The sequence below is a fragment of the Montipora foliosa genome, chromosome 9 (genome assembly GCF_036669935.1).
Source record: "Montipora foliosa isolate CH-2021 chromosome 9, ASM3666993v2, whole genome shotgun sequence".
Classification (NCBI taxonomy): Eukaryota; Metazoa; Cnidaria; class Anthozoa; order Scleractinia; family Acroporidae; genus Montipora; species Montipora foliosa.
This window is the reverse complement of record NC_090877.1, coordinates 24108774-24125615: the sequence shown is the minus strand read 5'-3', so window position 1 is coordinate 24125615 and position 16842 is coordinate 24108774. Positions and strand designations below refer to the sequence as shown.

General features: G+C 40.4%; 2 protein-coding genes across 3 annotated transcripts in view; one reads left to right on the top strand and one right to left on the bottom strand.

The window, feature by feature from the left end:
• Positions 1-5985, top strand: part of LOC137971594 (serine/threonine-protein kinase pakF-like) — a 6169-nt gene extending 184 nt beyond the window's left edge. Inside the window, exons 2-7 of the mRNA XM_068818397.1 lie at positions 1912-2049; positions 3646-3775; positions 4385-4543; positions 4889-4962; positions 5286-5369; positions 5815-5985. Of these exons, the coding sequence (XP_068674498.1) occupies positions 1912-2049; positions 3646-3775; positions 4385-4543; positions 4889-4962; positions 5286-5369; positions 5815-5985 (756 nt within the window). The remainder of the gene's footprint in view (positions 1-1911; positions 2050-3645; positions 3776-4384; positions 4544-4888; positions 4963-5285; positions 5370-5814) is intronic.
• Positions 139-16842, bottom strand: part of LOC137971937 (allatostatin-A receptor-like) — a 32556-nt gene continuing 15852 nt past the window's right edge. Inside the window, exons 3-4 of one of the 2 annotated variants that reach the window (XR_011117007.1) lie at positions 991-1117; positions 139-325 (exon numbers count right to left, since the gene is read on the bottom strand). The gene's annotated coding sequence lies outside the window, so the exon portion shown is untranslated. Of the gene's footprint in view, positions 326-719; positions 1118-16842 lie in introns of those variants that run through there. The other variant, XR_011117005.1, reaches the window with a different exon arrangement.

Sequence of the window (16842 nt, the reverse complement as noted above, 5' to 3'; positions counted from 1 at the left end):
TTTGGCTCATAATTTACGACCTTCGCTCGATCTTAGAATCGTATTTTATGACCCTCCCCTTAATTATGACTATCCATCTCCTTAAGTAGAACTTGGATCGTTACCGGAACTTCGCCTAAAACGAATCTTAAATAGTGTAATTCCGACCACTGGACTTTTCCAAAAAAGAAAACTCATTTATATTTCTATGTACTGAGTGTGTATGATTTTACCAATGAGGTAAAGGTTCCTGTGGTTCATCTTGACCGTTTTTTACGACCAACGCGTTCTTCTTATATAATTAGGTCACTGGTTTGTCTTTCAGTTTTTCCGTTGCATCCCTTTCCTGAAATAAATTTAGGTAAGAAAATTATCTGTTGAGAACGAAAAATGAATTCAGTGGACTGATATCAAAACAAACATAACATTGTGTAAAGGCTGAAAATTAAAGAAAAAAAAAAAACAGGTTCAACTTGAGCATTTGTTCCCTTGACTTGTAAATAATGACGTCAAAAAATGTATCTCGCAGGTTGCGGGGGTTTCTTGTTTAATTGAATAATTTGTGTGGGTAATCAAATGGTTACGAACCTAAAGGCTCGGGAAATTATTTGATTTTGTACAAAACGTGTGTGAAATTATTCCCTGATTTCAGGAGTATGCCTTTTGATTAGCTGTTAATATCATGGATGACAGATTACGTTTATAAGACGCGGGGTTTTTTCAAACCTGGACGCCATTTTGGAACTGTAGGTAAAATTGCCATGGCAACATTGTAATTTTCACATGGGAAATCAACGCTGAAATTTCGCGCCGAAATTAAGGAGTAATTTGTCACCCTTTTTATTAGAAAAATAATCTCAGATTATTTTTATACCCCTGTTGATTTAATTTATTCCCGGGAGCATGAACTTTATTGTCTTATCAAGTGAAGCTATGATCCTCGTAGTTATCAACGCAACTTTAGCAAAATTTTATTGTCTTAATGGCAAAACATTTTGAAATTCTCATTACCTGGCCTTGATATCTGGTCATGTTCTATCAAGGTTGTAGTCGCCTCTCCTTTTCTTGTCTCTCCCATTTATTTGGTATCAGTTACTTGTTCTTCTTATCTTGACAATTTGAAAGCTTTCTGCATGAGCTTCAAGATAGAATAAAACAAATTGAAACGTTTTTTTTTTTCTTTTCCTTTTTTTTTTTTTTTTTTTTTTGAGCTCTTGTAATGCGGGTGCGGTTCTTGCATCGAAACAGAGTAGAGAACGAGAAAAGTCAACTCAAAATTTTAAGCGGACTGAGGCTTTGTCGGTCAGTGGTGAGGTGGGAAGCGGTTGCTGTAACCACGCATGCGCCAATTCCGCAACTTAAGAGTACTATCGCAAAAGTTTGCTTCCCTCGCAGGCCTTCCTTTGGCTCCATGCACAAACAAATATTGCCTGACGAGCTAAAAGAATGTCCTGCTTTGTCGGTCAGTGGTGAGGTGGGAAGCGGTTGCTGTAACCACGCATGCGCCAATTCCGCAACTTAAGAGTACTATCGCAAAAGTTTGCTTCCCTCGCAGGCCTTCCTTTGGCTCCATGCACAAACAAATATTGCCTGACGAGCTAAAAGAATGTCCTGCGAAGAAGATTTTAACCAATGGTTTAGTATATTCTTACAGAAGATACATAATCTCACATTGTTTTATGGAATAGAACTTTTTCGCTTGTACATTTTTTTTTTTGCCAATACAGATCATGTGATAATACTCAGGAGGTTTGGTCCTTTGTTTTGTTCATCAAAAAAAGAGTGCATGCAGACATATTCATGCTTGCATGCACTCTTTTTAATGAACAAAACAAAGGACCAAACCTTCTGAGTAGTATCACGTGATCTGTACTGGGAAAACAAAATGTACAAGCGATTAAGCTCTATTTTCTTTTTCTTGGGCACTTGTAGGAAACATTCGCCATTCAGGGTGGACAGTTTCAGGAAGATGTCCACTATCTTATCGAAGAAACAGTGGGACATGGTTCATTTGGAGTTTGCTACAAAGCAACTGCGAAGTGCCGTCCATTGACCTTTTGCATGAAAATTGTAAGCCGGGCCAAATGATGCCTTATCAAGGGGTTAGCTTCTAAATTAGGTGTGGTGCTGCGTCGGTGGGGAAATATAAATTTTAAACACGAACATTTGGTATCAAATGTTAACGCGCGAAACGTCAGCTTTATAATCTTACGATGGTAATATTCGTTTGCGTACAAAATTTAAATGCTGTCTCAATGAAGACGTTTATTGTGAGTCGGCTTTAAAAGAATAACGAGTATTGAGTTTACAAGGCGTCATCAAACAATTTCGGTTAGTTTACTTGGTGTTAATAGTTATAGTTTATGTCACGTTTATTAGAATACCGTATAATGTTGCCTGATCGTTAGCCGCTTATATAGGAGCTGCCGCCTCGTAGATTGGCTGTAAAGGGCGCTCGAAGATGGATGATTATCCATTGAATGTCCGGCGGTTCGCCTTGCTGCTGAGGTCAAACAAGTCTGAAACACCTGTCTTTGGCTGCCAATGCGCAGGTCATAAAATTGTGCCGAGCGACGATTTGTTGCAAAATTTTAGTGTTTCACTTTCTCACTGACGCGGCATCACAGTTTCTTTGGAAACTAACCTTTCATTCGAAAAAGGAGAAACGCATGAGTGTTCTATGACTGAGTCAAAAGGGTGCGTGGCTAGATTTCTGATGTGACGTAATAAACTGATTTGCTTGGTATTATGGCTCCCGCCCCAGCACAAAAACCAAGGGAGAGGTCCTGGGAAGGAGGTTGTAAACATGCATGCCAAGTAGCTTGTGACGTCAAATCAGGAATCGACCCATTCCCCTAGTGGCTTGGTCAAGAAACAAGTTTTGTGTTTAGTGCAGTTTTTCATAAGTTTTCATGCTTGCAACAGTCAACGATGGTGCAATAAGTTTCCAAAATTAACAAGGGTTAATTATTTAACAAAAACACACTTGCAGTAATATAACATGGTATTATAAATCAGCTCTATTTGTTGTTGTTGAGAGAGGCTACAGCACGCTGATGATTGGTTAATTAATAGGACCGAGTGGAATCCAATTCGGTCTAATATCATGCGAATGATTAGCAAAATCTGACGACCGTGAAGCGGGAGTCTGATTTGTTAATCAAGAGTATGATTACGGACAGAATTCGGTTTTCGAGACATAGTTGTTGTTCCTATGGTGATTATATTGAAATTTGTGACTGGTTCATTTAAAATTCAGGTTTGATTGTGCTTGGATTATTTAACTGTTCGATTACATAAAAGGAAGCCAATTAGTAGAAAATATCACATTCAAGGAAAGTGTAATATTTATGATTAGAATTGATTCAGGGTCGACCGCAAGCAGTCTCTATTTTCAGTGAGCGATTGAGGATTGGACAAATTTCACGCTCGCAGAAACTCGCGCGGAGTGCTCGTGCCTCTCCTTCGAGTTTCCCGAACACGAGTGTCGATGTCCAGGATTGCTCTCAATTAGATATGCACGTTCATTTCAATAAGTGTCACGAAGTGTCCCCTCATCTTCTCGTTAATTTCACTATCACTTTGGCGAGAAATACGGAGAATAAAGGTCATTAAGTAACCCTTTCTTTTACTTTATTTTTCTTTGCTTTCCCACCCTCATTTTAGGGCGGACTTAAAGAGAAGGAAATTTTGGCCTTGACCCTAGCGAAAAAAGACAATGTTCAGCAGATTGTGGACTATTTCGGAGCAAAACGTGATGGCGGAATGGCACGCATATGCATGGAATACATGATAGGTGAGAAAAAACTGCAAGTTTAACAGTCTGTAAAAGTATATGCCTCACCGTTTGAACACGCCTTACATAAGCAAAAAACAAAAAGTGATTCGACTGAAAATAAATTAACGGATTTTAGTTGCGTAAATTTATTTAGAACATGAATATAGCAAAAATTATAAAGGGCGAAAAACGAAACAACTACTTACGTGTAAATTAAGTGTGATGGAATGTGGAAAAATAGCCAAAAGGCTGCCGACAACGTAAACAATCCGTCGCTACAATTCTGGCTAAGACAATACGGCTCCGTAACAACTTAACATAAGTAAACCAACTGAGGAGGGAGAAATAAGTTAGCTTTTTGCCTAAAATACAAACGTGCTAAATGGACTACATGGACTAATTACAAGGCACCAATTACTTGTTTGCAACACGAGGACCGTACACGAGAGAACGTTCCTGAGTCATTCCTACACAGGCAAAGCAATGCCAACAAGATAACGAACAATGTAACCAACACATCAAAAGGTTCAATTCCAGTTGGTGCAGTCCCTTCCCATGGGAATTGTCGTTGTTATCATCATCGCCGTAGTCATCATTAGTATAATTGAACGAAATTTCCTTTTTCAGAAGGCACCCTGAAAGAACATATTCAGCGACAGAGAATGGAATTGTCAGTTGGCGCATGGCCAATTATTGATGAGAAAACATGTTTTGTCTTTCTGGGGGATATACTCAAAGGCTTAGCATTCCTAAATGGCAAAGGGCTCGTGCATGGAGATATTAAAGGTAATTCATTCGCTCCAAATCATTTACGGCTCTAAGGGGATTATTAGCTTACAAATCATTTACAACATCATGGTTTGGAGATCAGGAGACCTAAAATTTAAAAACAATTAAGTGCATGCATTGTCCACAAAGGTGCAAAACAAGTCATTTCACGTCGTTGCCATGGAAAGGACGAAAAAGGCTGAGAGATGTACAAAAATGAAAAACGCTCGAGCAAAGCACGCAGCTCTGCTGTTTTTTGCAATGAAATTTGCAAATTGGAGTTATTCTTGTTCTCGTTTCTCTTAAGATGGCCGACATGTAGCTATACTCTCATTTAACATCTGTTTTTATTTGCTTCTGCAGGAGACAATGTGCTCCTCGTCGAATCGCGCACCCACGTTAAGCTAGCGGACTTCGGATTGGCACAAAAGATTCAGGTGAGCAAATCTGCACATACAGGCGGCAGACTGATAATACCTTTTCCGCAGTGGCTTTATGCGCAGTGGCCGGGAAGAGTCTAAAACAGACTAAATGTCTAACAATTTGATAAGCGTCAAATTTCAACCGTAAAAAGATAACAGAGCGTTAGCCCTTCGTCGGAGCGAATGGCAAAGGGCTAACGCTCGAAACGCCAGCTTTCGCTCTCGTTTTTACGGTGGACATTTGGCCTTTATCAACCTGTGGGATACCAAATTGAAATTCAATATACACGTATGTATGAAGTGTTTTTTTATAAGAAGCCCTTGGCCTTTTTTTGTAGGAACATGTAGGCTGCCCCGATATCTGGAAGACTGGCTGCCTCCACATAGAGATGTTGAACGGCAAACGTTCGTCCCTTCTTGATGTAAGTGTCAACAGTCATTGCTGAATTTATAATAACACAGCTCGAAGTATTCGAAAATAATATCAACCACTGAGTTATATTTTACCCCTTTTAGCAGCAACCTAGTACTAAATAAATGCCTTCTGCTGAAGAGAATGAAAACCCCTGGGAACAAGGCTGCGTCCAGTAGCACTTTATTCACAGTATTGAGTGGCCTGTATCACGTGGCACAAAAGAGGGATCCAAAAACCGTCAATTTTAAAATCAATGATTAAAGAGCTTTACAGTGATACATAGGTATCTGTGGATAGGAACTAAACCTGACGGGTATAAGAATAACACATTTTTCGGTAGACCCCTTGAAAATAGAATGTAAAAAATATGAAAATAGCTATCAGGGATGTTTTAGTTTCAGAAATCTGCCACTGAGTAATACATTCTTCTCTGTACTGTTAATATTTGACAGGGCGATGACCATCCAGAGGAACACATTCCTTCCCAAGCAACGGATGAAACAAAGGAGTTTCTTAAGTTAGTCCTTGATCGAGAACCTCTGCTTAGTGCAGCAGAAATATTAGCAGAGCTCGATTCGCACCCATATTTAAGAAAATATAGTAACCCATCTTACAGCCAGTAAGAAAAAAACAGCCCTGGAGCTCCGCTTTTCTGCTTGGCTAAATCTATATACTGCGCGTTGCAACTGTTTTCAATAGCACTCTTTTCAGTTGACGTCACGATGTAGCACCAAAAGCATTAAAGGATTAACGTGCGAAGAAAGACAGACATTTTAGCAATGCTTTGCAATAATCTATTTTTATCAACTGGAAAATGCTGTTAGAAAAAAACAGGCACGCACAGCGTATATATGAATAGTGCTGTCGCCACAGAGTTACTCGTATTTTTTTATTTTTTAAAGGTGCTCAGCTGTTTTTAAAATACTCAATTGCCGTTTGGATCAATCGGATGAGTGAGTAAATTGTTATTCCTAGTAATTCACCCAACAAACCTAAAAGCCCGCGGAGGGAATAGAACGTGGCCCCAGGGAAATCGCGAGGTAAATAGATGAACAATGGAATGCAAATGAACATGAAGCATTATATAATGCCACTTGTGGCATTATATAATGCTTCATGTTGTCGTTGCGTTCCTGATAGCCTTTGGAATGCAGTCTTCCAAGTCTTGTTTCTCTTGCGCTTCCGTCTTTGGCGACCTAAACTGTCGTTTTGGAGGCATTTTGTTCTCGGTTCAAGAGCCCTCAAAACACTAAACCGGAGCTTTTTTACGCTTACCGGCAAACGTGAATAAAATTCTTATACATCACTTAATTACATTTCTTCGATTCTCAGGTGAAATGAGCTAGACCACCTTTTACGAAGGAATAGTCTTTTTTCCATCACGATTGGTTAAACGGCTATTGAAGTGGATGATTATTTTAAGTCATTTAAAACTGCGCGTTGCACGTGTTTTATCAGATATAAAAAAAAACCCGAGGGCGTCTCTATAGAAAGTCTAAGCTAGCAAACCATGACATGAAGACCTCCATTTTGAGTATTGAAAAAATGGAAACTTTGAGAGCAACGTCACTGTATGCAAAATAAATTGATTCAAAAACGTTTCATGGGAGTTCAGACAAATTTGCGACGGTTGCATTAATGAGACTATAGTAAAATTTTTGTCTACACGGAGCGGAATCTCCTGCGCTTGAAAAACAACAGCCAAACTTGACTGTGACTGTGAAAAAAGTGACAGTAATAGCAATAATAATCTTCATCATCATCATCATCATCATCATAATAATAATAATAATAATAATAATAATAATAATAATAATAATAACAACAACAAGAATTGGACTGTTCGCTATTCTTTGATTGCACCCACGTGATAAGACAGCCATGTTGGTGCCAAGAAAAATGTGGTAAAGGCTTGTTTCCATATCTCAAAGTACCCTTGGACGTGAAGGGCCTGGAACAACAAAACCGAAACAACCCAAAGCCATACAAAAATGCTAACCTTAGGCCTAAACATTATCTAAAGCAAATTGTTTAGGCCTAAGGTTAGCATTTTTGTAAAGGGTTGGGTTGTTTCAGCTATTGCACCCTTCACCCCCTACCGCCACCCCATGCCCCTCTCGTCCAAGGGCACTTTGAGATATGGAAACAAGTCTTTACCGAAAAATGTAGCTCAAGGTTTGCATAATAAATAATTTAATAATAGAGTCAAATTCCCAAAAGACTTTTTCGCTATTGTTCTTTCCACCAACATGGCCGTCGTGACGTCAGCTGCAATCAAAGAATTGGGAACGACCAGAATTTTAAGGGATCTGGAGGGAGGTGCTTGATGATTAAGTAACAGGAGATTGTCCCCAGGGATGCGTGCAGTGGCGACGTTTATTTTGCAGTCTAACGAGCGTTCTATCTTGCTGTGAAAAGGCGTCCGTGAACTTCTCGGGCAGTTCGAAAGAGATTTGTGTCCTGAGCCATGCGATAACGGTGTTATACGCCTCGGTGTCCTTCTGAGCTATCTTATCTGCAAGATGCTTCAGGAAATTTCAACGCTGACACTAATTTCCCATTCCGCCATTGGTTCCAAACACTAAAGGTGTGAATGAACCCATCTATACATCTAACAAACGCTGCTGGTTCTTCTCGTCCTCTTGCTCTTTGAATACTTCAGATGTTGTCTTGTTCTGCTAACACTTGGAGTTAATTATAAAGTGCGTAACTCTTACATCAAAAAATGTCGTAACTCCTCTTGACCAGAAACCTCCCGCCTTGATGTCTGATCTTGCCTCAGAGCTTGTGATAGCACTTCTCAAATGTAGCCGCTTGTTGTCGAGGGGTTGAAGGCGTGGTTCAATTTTCCACATTGTTGCAGACCTTACTGATGAATGCCGTTAATAAATCACGGACACCATCATGTTTCTGTTCTACAAAGCCCCCTTTTTTACATGAGAGGGCATGGCCTACAGTAAACTTATCCCCACACACACATAGACGTGGTAGATCGACTAGAGACAAATTGTACCGTAAGCGTAGCGAGTCTCTTAACTCCTGCTTATTTAGGGTTACGCCCTGATCTGCGAGAGGCATTTAACCAAGAACTTGCGACCTTGTCTCGCGATTGATTAACTAGTCGCAGCAGATCGGGGAGAGAGTTGAGTCAATGCTTTCCATTTTCTCTTTGTCACGCGTCCTCTTAAGTGACTGATGATGTCTCTTAAGGTCCCCCGTAGATCTTTCGCCTGGCGCCATAAATGTACTGTGCGATGTGATAGAATCTACGTGCGCAGTAGTTATTGACTTCGAGGCAGCAAACTGTTGTGGCGCATCAGCTCTCAAATCTGGCATGCCCAGACCCCCTTGAGCCGTTGTTAAGGTGACAAGTCGACGCACCTCGTTAGGGAGAGGCTCTGATTGGAAGAAGTAGGTCGTCAATCACCTCCTGGATTGGATCGACATAATCCTCAAACGATTCTATGGTGCACATGAAGTAGGTGAACTTTGACTTGTACCCTTTTGTGAAGGCAATGTACGCTCTGTGAGGCTGACTCTTTGCAATTTTGGAGACCCGTTCGATTTCCTCTTTCCATATGCGAACTTTCTCCTCACAATCTTCACCTCCAAACGCCCTCTTTGCTTCATCTGCAAGTGCCTCAGACTTAACAATCAGCCAGCTCTTTGACCCGTTCACGAGATATCCAAACTTTTCTCCCTCTTTACTCAATTGATTGTACCAGTTGTACAACTGCGCGATTCTCCCTCCTCCAGCACAGTTCGTCTGCAGGCCACACCTGTTTAACCATCGGGCAGTGCGCCCTCAGATTCTGAATCATTACAGATGTATTGACTGAGTACCATGGCATCGCTAGGGGATCCCCCTGCGTAATGCCTTCTTGTGGAAGTATTTCACCTCCACCGCAGATAAACAGTTTAGATGGGATTCTATAAGTGTTTATTACATAGAGCGCCATTTCTTTGCACGTGATCTCGATATTGTGCAAAGTCGCTGATTTGTTCATTTGGTTAAAGGCGTTACTTGCATCGATCAACAGAATCCCATTTGTTCCTTCTTCTTCAAATACTTGGCTCGTTGCATGTACCGCAGCCTCCGCCCCTGTATTATGACCAGCACAAACTTGTAGGGGACCTGCCGCTTCTTTTATTTCTTCCTTTAAGAAACCGCTGACCGTTTTTCCCCCTGTTCGCCTCAGGACCTCTCCAACACCGATTGGTCTGATTCCAGGGTTCTTGTCGAGCGGGATGAGCCCGTAAGATGTAAAGGCTTCGAGTAAAGATGGATGGTACGATTTCTTAAGCAGATTTCTCGTGAACAAAGCTATCTCTTCTCTCAAGATTTTACCCTCAGTCTTAAAGTTCTTAGAGCAGAGGATTCTCCTATAAAGCTCCGAGTCCATTCCCAATAACCCTTCAGAGCCCTTGGTTTTGCTTGCTACATGAGTTGTAAATCATTTCTTCGTCTATGAGATCATACACGTTTGGTGGAATATAAACAACTGGACCGTGCAACAAACTCTCCTCTGCAATATCAGCCGCCTCTGGGTGCTTGTCCTCGTAGAACGTCTGGTGATAGGTCGAGCAGGCCAGACGAGCTCTGGTTATCTAGGAGTTTCATTGCAGCTGACAATTTTCCTTGCAGAACCAGTTTTGAAAAAACGTTGGGTACATCCTCGACCGTCCTAGCTTTCTTAGAGTTCACAAATTTCCCCTGTATAAACCTCACTTCTTTAAGCAACAAATCAAGGCCCCCTTGTTTCCAGAGAGCTAATCGACGCCCTATTGCTGCGCTGTGTTCCTTGCTTTTAGAAGTAGCGGACGGTTTTTGCAGGATCAAAGTTGGAAGCACCATGAATGCTTTCAAGGCAACTGAGTTTAAATCAGAATCTGCATTGAACTGCTTACTCCAGAAAGTGAATTCTTCAATGAACTCTTCCCTGCACGGCCAGATGGTACATTGAATTCTGTATTTCTCCTGTAGTGGACGATTTCGTCGTAAACACCATTGACAATATTACAGAAGCTCGCGTGGCTAATATTACCCCATGTTTTGTTCCTATTTCGGAAGGAAACACCTCATAATCGGGCAGATTTGGTTTGATTTTGTTTTGAGCTGTGACTATTGTACTAGGCAGTCCCGTGGGAGAAGGTACTCGACCACTCTCGGTTGTTACTGGCTTATGCAATTCCGAGTTAACGGAATTAGCATTTTCAAACTGCTGTTGTGGGTTATTGTTTTGAATGTTTCGATGGTCATCTTGATTATTTTCCTCGGGCGCTTTCTCTTCTATATTATCCGACTCAATTTCTAACCTGTTTCCACTCTCGAATAAAGTGCTAGTATTTCATGTATAGTTCTGCTCTTGTTTCATTTTCTCCAGTCTCGATGCTTGATCCCGTAAATTCTGGCTTTTTAGCCCCAAGTATCCGTAACCCTAATTCTCCCATAAATCGATCCGTCATTACTTCGATATAACCCTTCTTCCTCCCGGTAGCGTTGCGTGGAGGGTCTACAGACGATATCAGATCCTCTCTTTTCTCTTGCACCCCAGAAGATCACTATTCATACGCTCTGTCCATTTTACTTTGGCCTGTTTCCTCAACGTATCTTGCAATGTTCCTGTTTACAACCAGCTCACTATCATCGATGTTGGTTATACGGTTTTATAATAATAATGATAATGATAATAAACAAACATTATTTTGGCGTAATGGAAGGTGACCTACATTTGGAGCGGCAGTTTGTGATAAAGAGACGAAAGAAAGGTTAATAACCATCCCATTAACTTTCCTTTTTTTTTTTCTTTTTTTTAAGATTGACGAGAGTTAAAACTAAACGTAGCAGAACTTTTACACCACTGTTTAGAATTATCGCCCACTTGCTACCTATGTTATGCTATTAAGGAAAAAGGCTGACAGCAGTACATACAACACCTCCCCTGAGGTGTGGCTCATATGTACAACGTCACTACCGGAGGAGGTATAAGGCGACCATGGACAGCCGTTTCGGTCTTCAAATTTGACCCTATTTTAATTCATGGTATAGCGAATGTTTAGTCAATCTTAAAGCGGCAGCCACAAATGTGGTAGCTGAAGTTGGGGACTGGAAAAAACAGTCCTTGCACGGCAATGCGCATGGGGAGGTGAATCCAATGATGGGATCAGGGTGCCACGTAAATTTAATATGTTAAACCGCTGTTAGACGTTGAGACTTTTAGCTGAAACGTACGTGCAACGGCTTTGCCAAACAACTTTCAGCAGCGTTGCACCGTGTTACACAGAAAGTCGAAAGTTGTCCGGGAACGTTGAAACTGGTCTCAAAATGTTGTTTTCGTCCGCCATTTTACTTTGGACGATTGCAATGAATCATGGTCGACTTGTTGTTTTGTTTTCTGATTGCCTCACGCTGTGTAGCATAACAAGACTGAGTGAAACTCTTTTTTTAATCACCACTGCGATCGTTTCCACGGTTGCAGAAATAGAAAGCGGTTCTATTTTTCATGAAACTTGTCTCTCAACAGAATTTTAAAAAAGTTTCACGTTTCCGATCATGCTAAACTGTGTAACGCCCGCTGAAACCTGTTCGGCAGCGCCGTTGCACATACGTCTCCTAAAAGTTTCAAAGTGTAACAGCAGCTTTAGAAGCGACTTAAGGGTTCGCAAGAGTCGACTCACTTAGCAAAATAATGTAAGTCCGATCAGTTTTTACGTTGTTTTTATGACCTGTGTGCTTACTTTAGGCACTTAACCTACTGTACGAAATATTAACAGCGTCTTACTCTTGAAAGCTGGTCCACAAACTTAGAACAAACTACATTAAACCGTTGCCAACCTCTACCTTCGCCTTACAAACGATTACTTGACAGAAAACCTCAACCACACGCTTGTTCTTTCTCAGCTTACAACCTTGCTGCGACCTTCACCGGACAGAAATGCACCAATCACCACTCACCATCCTCACTACCAATCACATTACTCTTCCAACTACCAATCACAATAAAGACCAGAGCATTACTACATTGAATTTCGTTTGAATTTTCAACCGTCACTTGACTCCGAAGATGACTTCCGCTCAGGATATTGACACGCCAGTCAATGCCAACAGTCTTTCTCAGGACTACTTTCACCCGGACGATCAAATTCCATCGAGGTAAAAAATAAACAACAAAAATACTAAACAACGAAAGAAAGTATCTAAAACACCGAAATCTGTAGGGGCATCTGTGGCATGATATCACGAGAGCGTTGTACTATGATGATACTTTGGAGCGGAGCGCGCTCGGATAATTGCACTGCGAAAGAAAATACCCAAGAGCATATGTCACAGATTCCTTTCTGATCACCACGCTCGGTAACAGTGCATTCATTATGGTGTCTATTCGATAGCATGACCATTTTTCTCAGTATCCATGTGGTAAGTAAACTACATGTGAGCATGCGTCAACATTGGCGCATACACGCTTGCAAAATACACAAGGTTGCTAGTTATATATTCCTCACAATGTAGTGAGAGTAATATCTTCTTTGCATTGTTCATACTGTTGCGACTTAAAGAATTTACCTCGCTGAAATTCCAATGCGTACTTGGACATCTTTATTACATAATGTCTCTCATAAACAGTTACTTGCTCTTATTACAAATCCAATATTTATCATTTCTTCTCCCTTCCAAAATCTTAAAATTAACGAAAATTAAAATGAACAATAGAACCAGTTTTTTTTCTTTTGTTTACGGCGGACGAATGAGGACAAAAAATTTTGTAATCAATTAGTGTTTTGTATCTTAGATAAATTAAAGTACTGGTGAGTTTGCGCCCGTTTTTAAGTGATTCTGCTTGTGTGGCAAATAAAATTAAAATAATGACGATAATTAAAAAACACCTTAAGCATGGTTTCCCGACGCAATCATAAGACAGAACAAATAGCATGCCCAAACTCAGAGCGGTTTTGAGCATATTGATAGTTTTGTTAAAACGAAAGTCGCTAATTAGGAGGCCTTTGCCAAGGGCAGGATCGCTACAGCCACGCCCAAACACCACGTGAGTACAAGGAAGGTTACCGTTCGTCCACAAGTGATTCTGATAGAAGGCTCCATACAATAAACAATGGCCAAAGGCGCTCAATTGTTAACCAAGCTACAGAACCTCTTGGGATACACAAGCGTGCCAGATAATTTAACGATCTCGTTCAGTTTAGTATTGAGTGTTTCAACGGCATTTTATTAAAACCAGTCGAGCATCTCTTTTTTGTTTTTGGTAGTCCCAGATGTGCATACCTAGCGGATATTAAATTAAGCTCCGATCGGGTGAATCCAATTTTATGTCTTTCAGTATTTCCAAACTCCCTTATGGCGATTAGAAAACACACTTGCCCCGGCTTTCTGGCATTCTGAGATCGCGTTAGACCACTAGACCACGGTGACGAAGTTCTTACATTCCGATAAGTGCAAACATTTAGTTTGAAATCCTTTCCGCCCGCGTTGATTGACACAATATTAAACCTCACATCTGAGAGTATTGATAAAGTGGACAGATGATTTTTCTTTGAAAATGGCAAGCTTTAAAGGTAAGGAGAGTTTCCTACGTTATTTCTAGATCTTGCTTCGTTCTTGTGTGTTCCACTGTGAACAATATTTTGCAATAATGAATAATACTCCAATCGACCTGTTTCTTGCGAACCAGTTTAAGAAGATAAGACAATAGTCTTCAACGGCCCAAACAAAATGAAAAATGAGATCTTGTTTAAACAAATTAGCTATCGTGGTCGGGGGGACTTCGCAGTGGTCTCCCCATCCAAGTACTAACCCAATTCGAAGGGGTTTAATTTTAGTTGACACTTAGAACTAGCATCAACGATTGCGATCTTTGTGTTAAATTCGCACATATCTTGTCGAATTTTATAACACTTGAAAGAAAAAAAACCAACTAACAAAACCCGGATGAAGGGGTAGTTTCTAAAGAAACTGTGATGCTGCGTCGGTGGGGAAGTAGTATACAAAAATTTGGTTTTATCAACGGAGTTGATAATGTAAATTGGCCACCGTACAGAGATTCTAAAAGCTGACGTTTCGAGCGTTAGCCCTTCGTCAGAGCGAATCGAGGGATTATGGGTTACGTGTAGTTTTTATAGTAGAGTAGGAGCTACGCTATTGGTGGTAACATGGCAACGTGAAAAATAGGAATATATTAGTTAAATGAAAAGCGTTTGTTAATACCGTGAGGATTAAGGGTGCCGATTTGAAAGATGAATTTTTGTTCCAGATTCTTGCGGCTTTCCGTCGTACCTAGATGTAGGGAAAGGCCGCAGATAGCCATGTGTTTTTTGGAGTAGTTAGGCAGATTAAAATGGCGAGCGACTGGCTTAGATGCATCCCTGTCATTCTTCTCAACATCGCGAAGGTGTTCGCGGAATCGGTCACCTAGTCGTCTACCTGTCTCACCGATGTATAATTTATCGCATAACGTACAGGTTATGCAATAAATGACATTTGCGGAGGTACATGTGAAACGATCGGTGATTTAACAGATCGCTTAGGTCCCGATATCTTGCTAGTGTTGATAATGAAAGGACAAGTTTTGCATCGATGCAAAACATCATTGTCAACACTAGCAAGATATCGGGACCTAAGCGATCTGTTAAGATCACCGATCGTTTCACATGTACCTCCGCAAATGTCATTTATTGCATAACCTGTGCGTTATGCGATAAATTATACATCGGTGAGACAGGTAGACGACTAGGTGACCGATTCCGCGAACACCTTCGCGATGTTGAGAAGAATGACAGGGATGCATCTAAGCCAGTCGCTCGCCATTTTAATCTGCCTAACTACTCCAAAAAACACATGGCTATCTGCGGCCTTTCCCTACATCTAGGTACGACGGAAAGCCGCAAGAATCTGGAACAAAAATTCATCTTTCAAATCGGCACCCTTAATCCTCACGGTATTAACGAACGCTTTTCATTTAACTAATATATTCCTATTTTTCACGTTGCCATGTTACCACCAATAGCGTAGCTCCTACTCTACTATAAAAACTACACGTAACCCATAATCCCTCGATTCGCTCTGACGAAGGGCTAACGCTCGAAACGTCAGCTTTTAGAATCTCTGTACGGTGGCCAATTTACATTATCAACTCCGTTGATAAAACCAAATTTTTGTATAACAAAACCCGGAGTCTTGCCTCCATTTTGTCACATATCATGTATCCTTTGTTTCGTGAATTGTTGGTAAGCTGATAAACACGCAAGGTAACTTGAACACAGGCGGCCGCTAAAATTAATGTCACTCATACTTGTACAATTGAAGGTAGCAAAAATCTCCCACAATGTTTTTCGCTGATGGTAACTTGTTATATTCGCGGCACAAAATTATGATGTTTTTATCTCGCAAATTCGTTCCTGGTGGCAAATTGTTCTTTTTTTGCGACTGACACTTAAAAACTTCCTTCTGCTCTTCGTAAAACCTGTATGTCAATATTTATTTACGTTTGCGTCAATATTTTGTTTTGTCTCCCATCAGAGTATACGCTTAAATTTGTGGTGAAAAAGAAGTTGTAACGGAACTTGAAAATGATCAACATATCAGCGCTGAAGCCAATGTTTGTCGATTTTCTTTCATTTTCGTCAATCTTTCTGGGATTAGTATATTACTGAACCAAATGTCTTCTCAGGGGATATTTAGCAAAGACATCTACCATGGCGCTATAATGATTTACGATACCAAAGCAAAGTTGTGTACTATTAGAGCTACATATTACGCAAAGACAACTTGAATCTTCTGAAAAACAAAACGCAGCTCAGTTGATAGTTATGGAAAAAAAAACACCGTCAAGTTACTACACTACCACACGTACGCAATGCGTGCCTATTTTATAATATTTCGCGTATCTCGTCAATTTCCTCCCCCCCCCCCCCCCCCCCCTCAATATCCCTTATCCCCTAATAGGGCTTCATTTTTTTGCATTTGCAAATTTAGTAACATTAATAATAAGAATTTTTACAACAAACAAACTTCAAGTAAAATTCTGCTAATCTCTCGCCATTTTCCGAAGTTTACCCGTAGTTGATGTTCTCTGTAACTGCAAAATTTGTGTTGTTTGCGCATCCCACGGATACGCCCTTATAGGCGTCTTGTTCTTTTCAATTCTTTTGGTTTGTTTATCCAGTAGCTATATCACGTAACGTTATCATATGAAATCTTCTTTAAGTACTTCATCACATGTGTATATATATTCTGTAAATTCGTTAGATCTCCAAATAAACCTGATAAAGGCTGGTATTGGCCAGCCAAAATATCGGTTAAAAAATACATTTTTGCGTTGTTTTATCAGTCGTGCAGTAAATATTAATGTTGCAGTTTATGCAGAAGCATAACTATTTCAATATGAATTTTGCTTTCTGGGGTTAGAAACGGGAGCTCCGCTTTTAGGCTTGGCTAAATCTATATATTAGAAGTCAGTGACTGCAGAAAT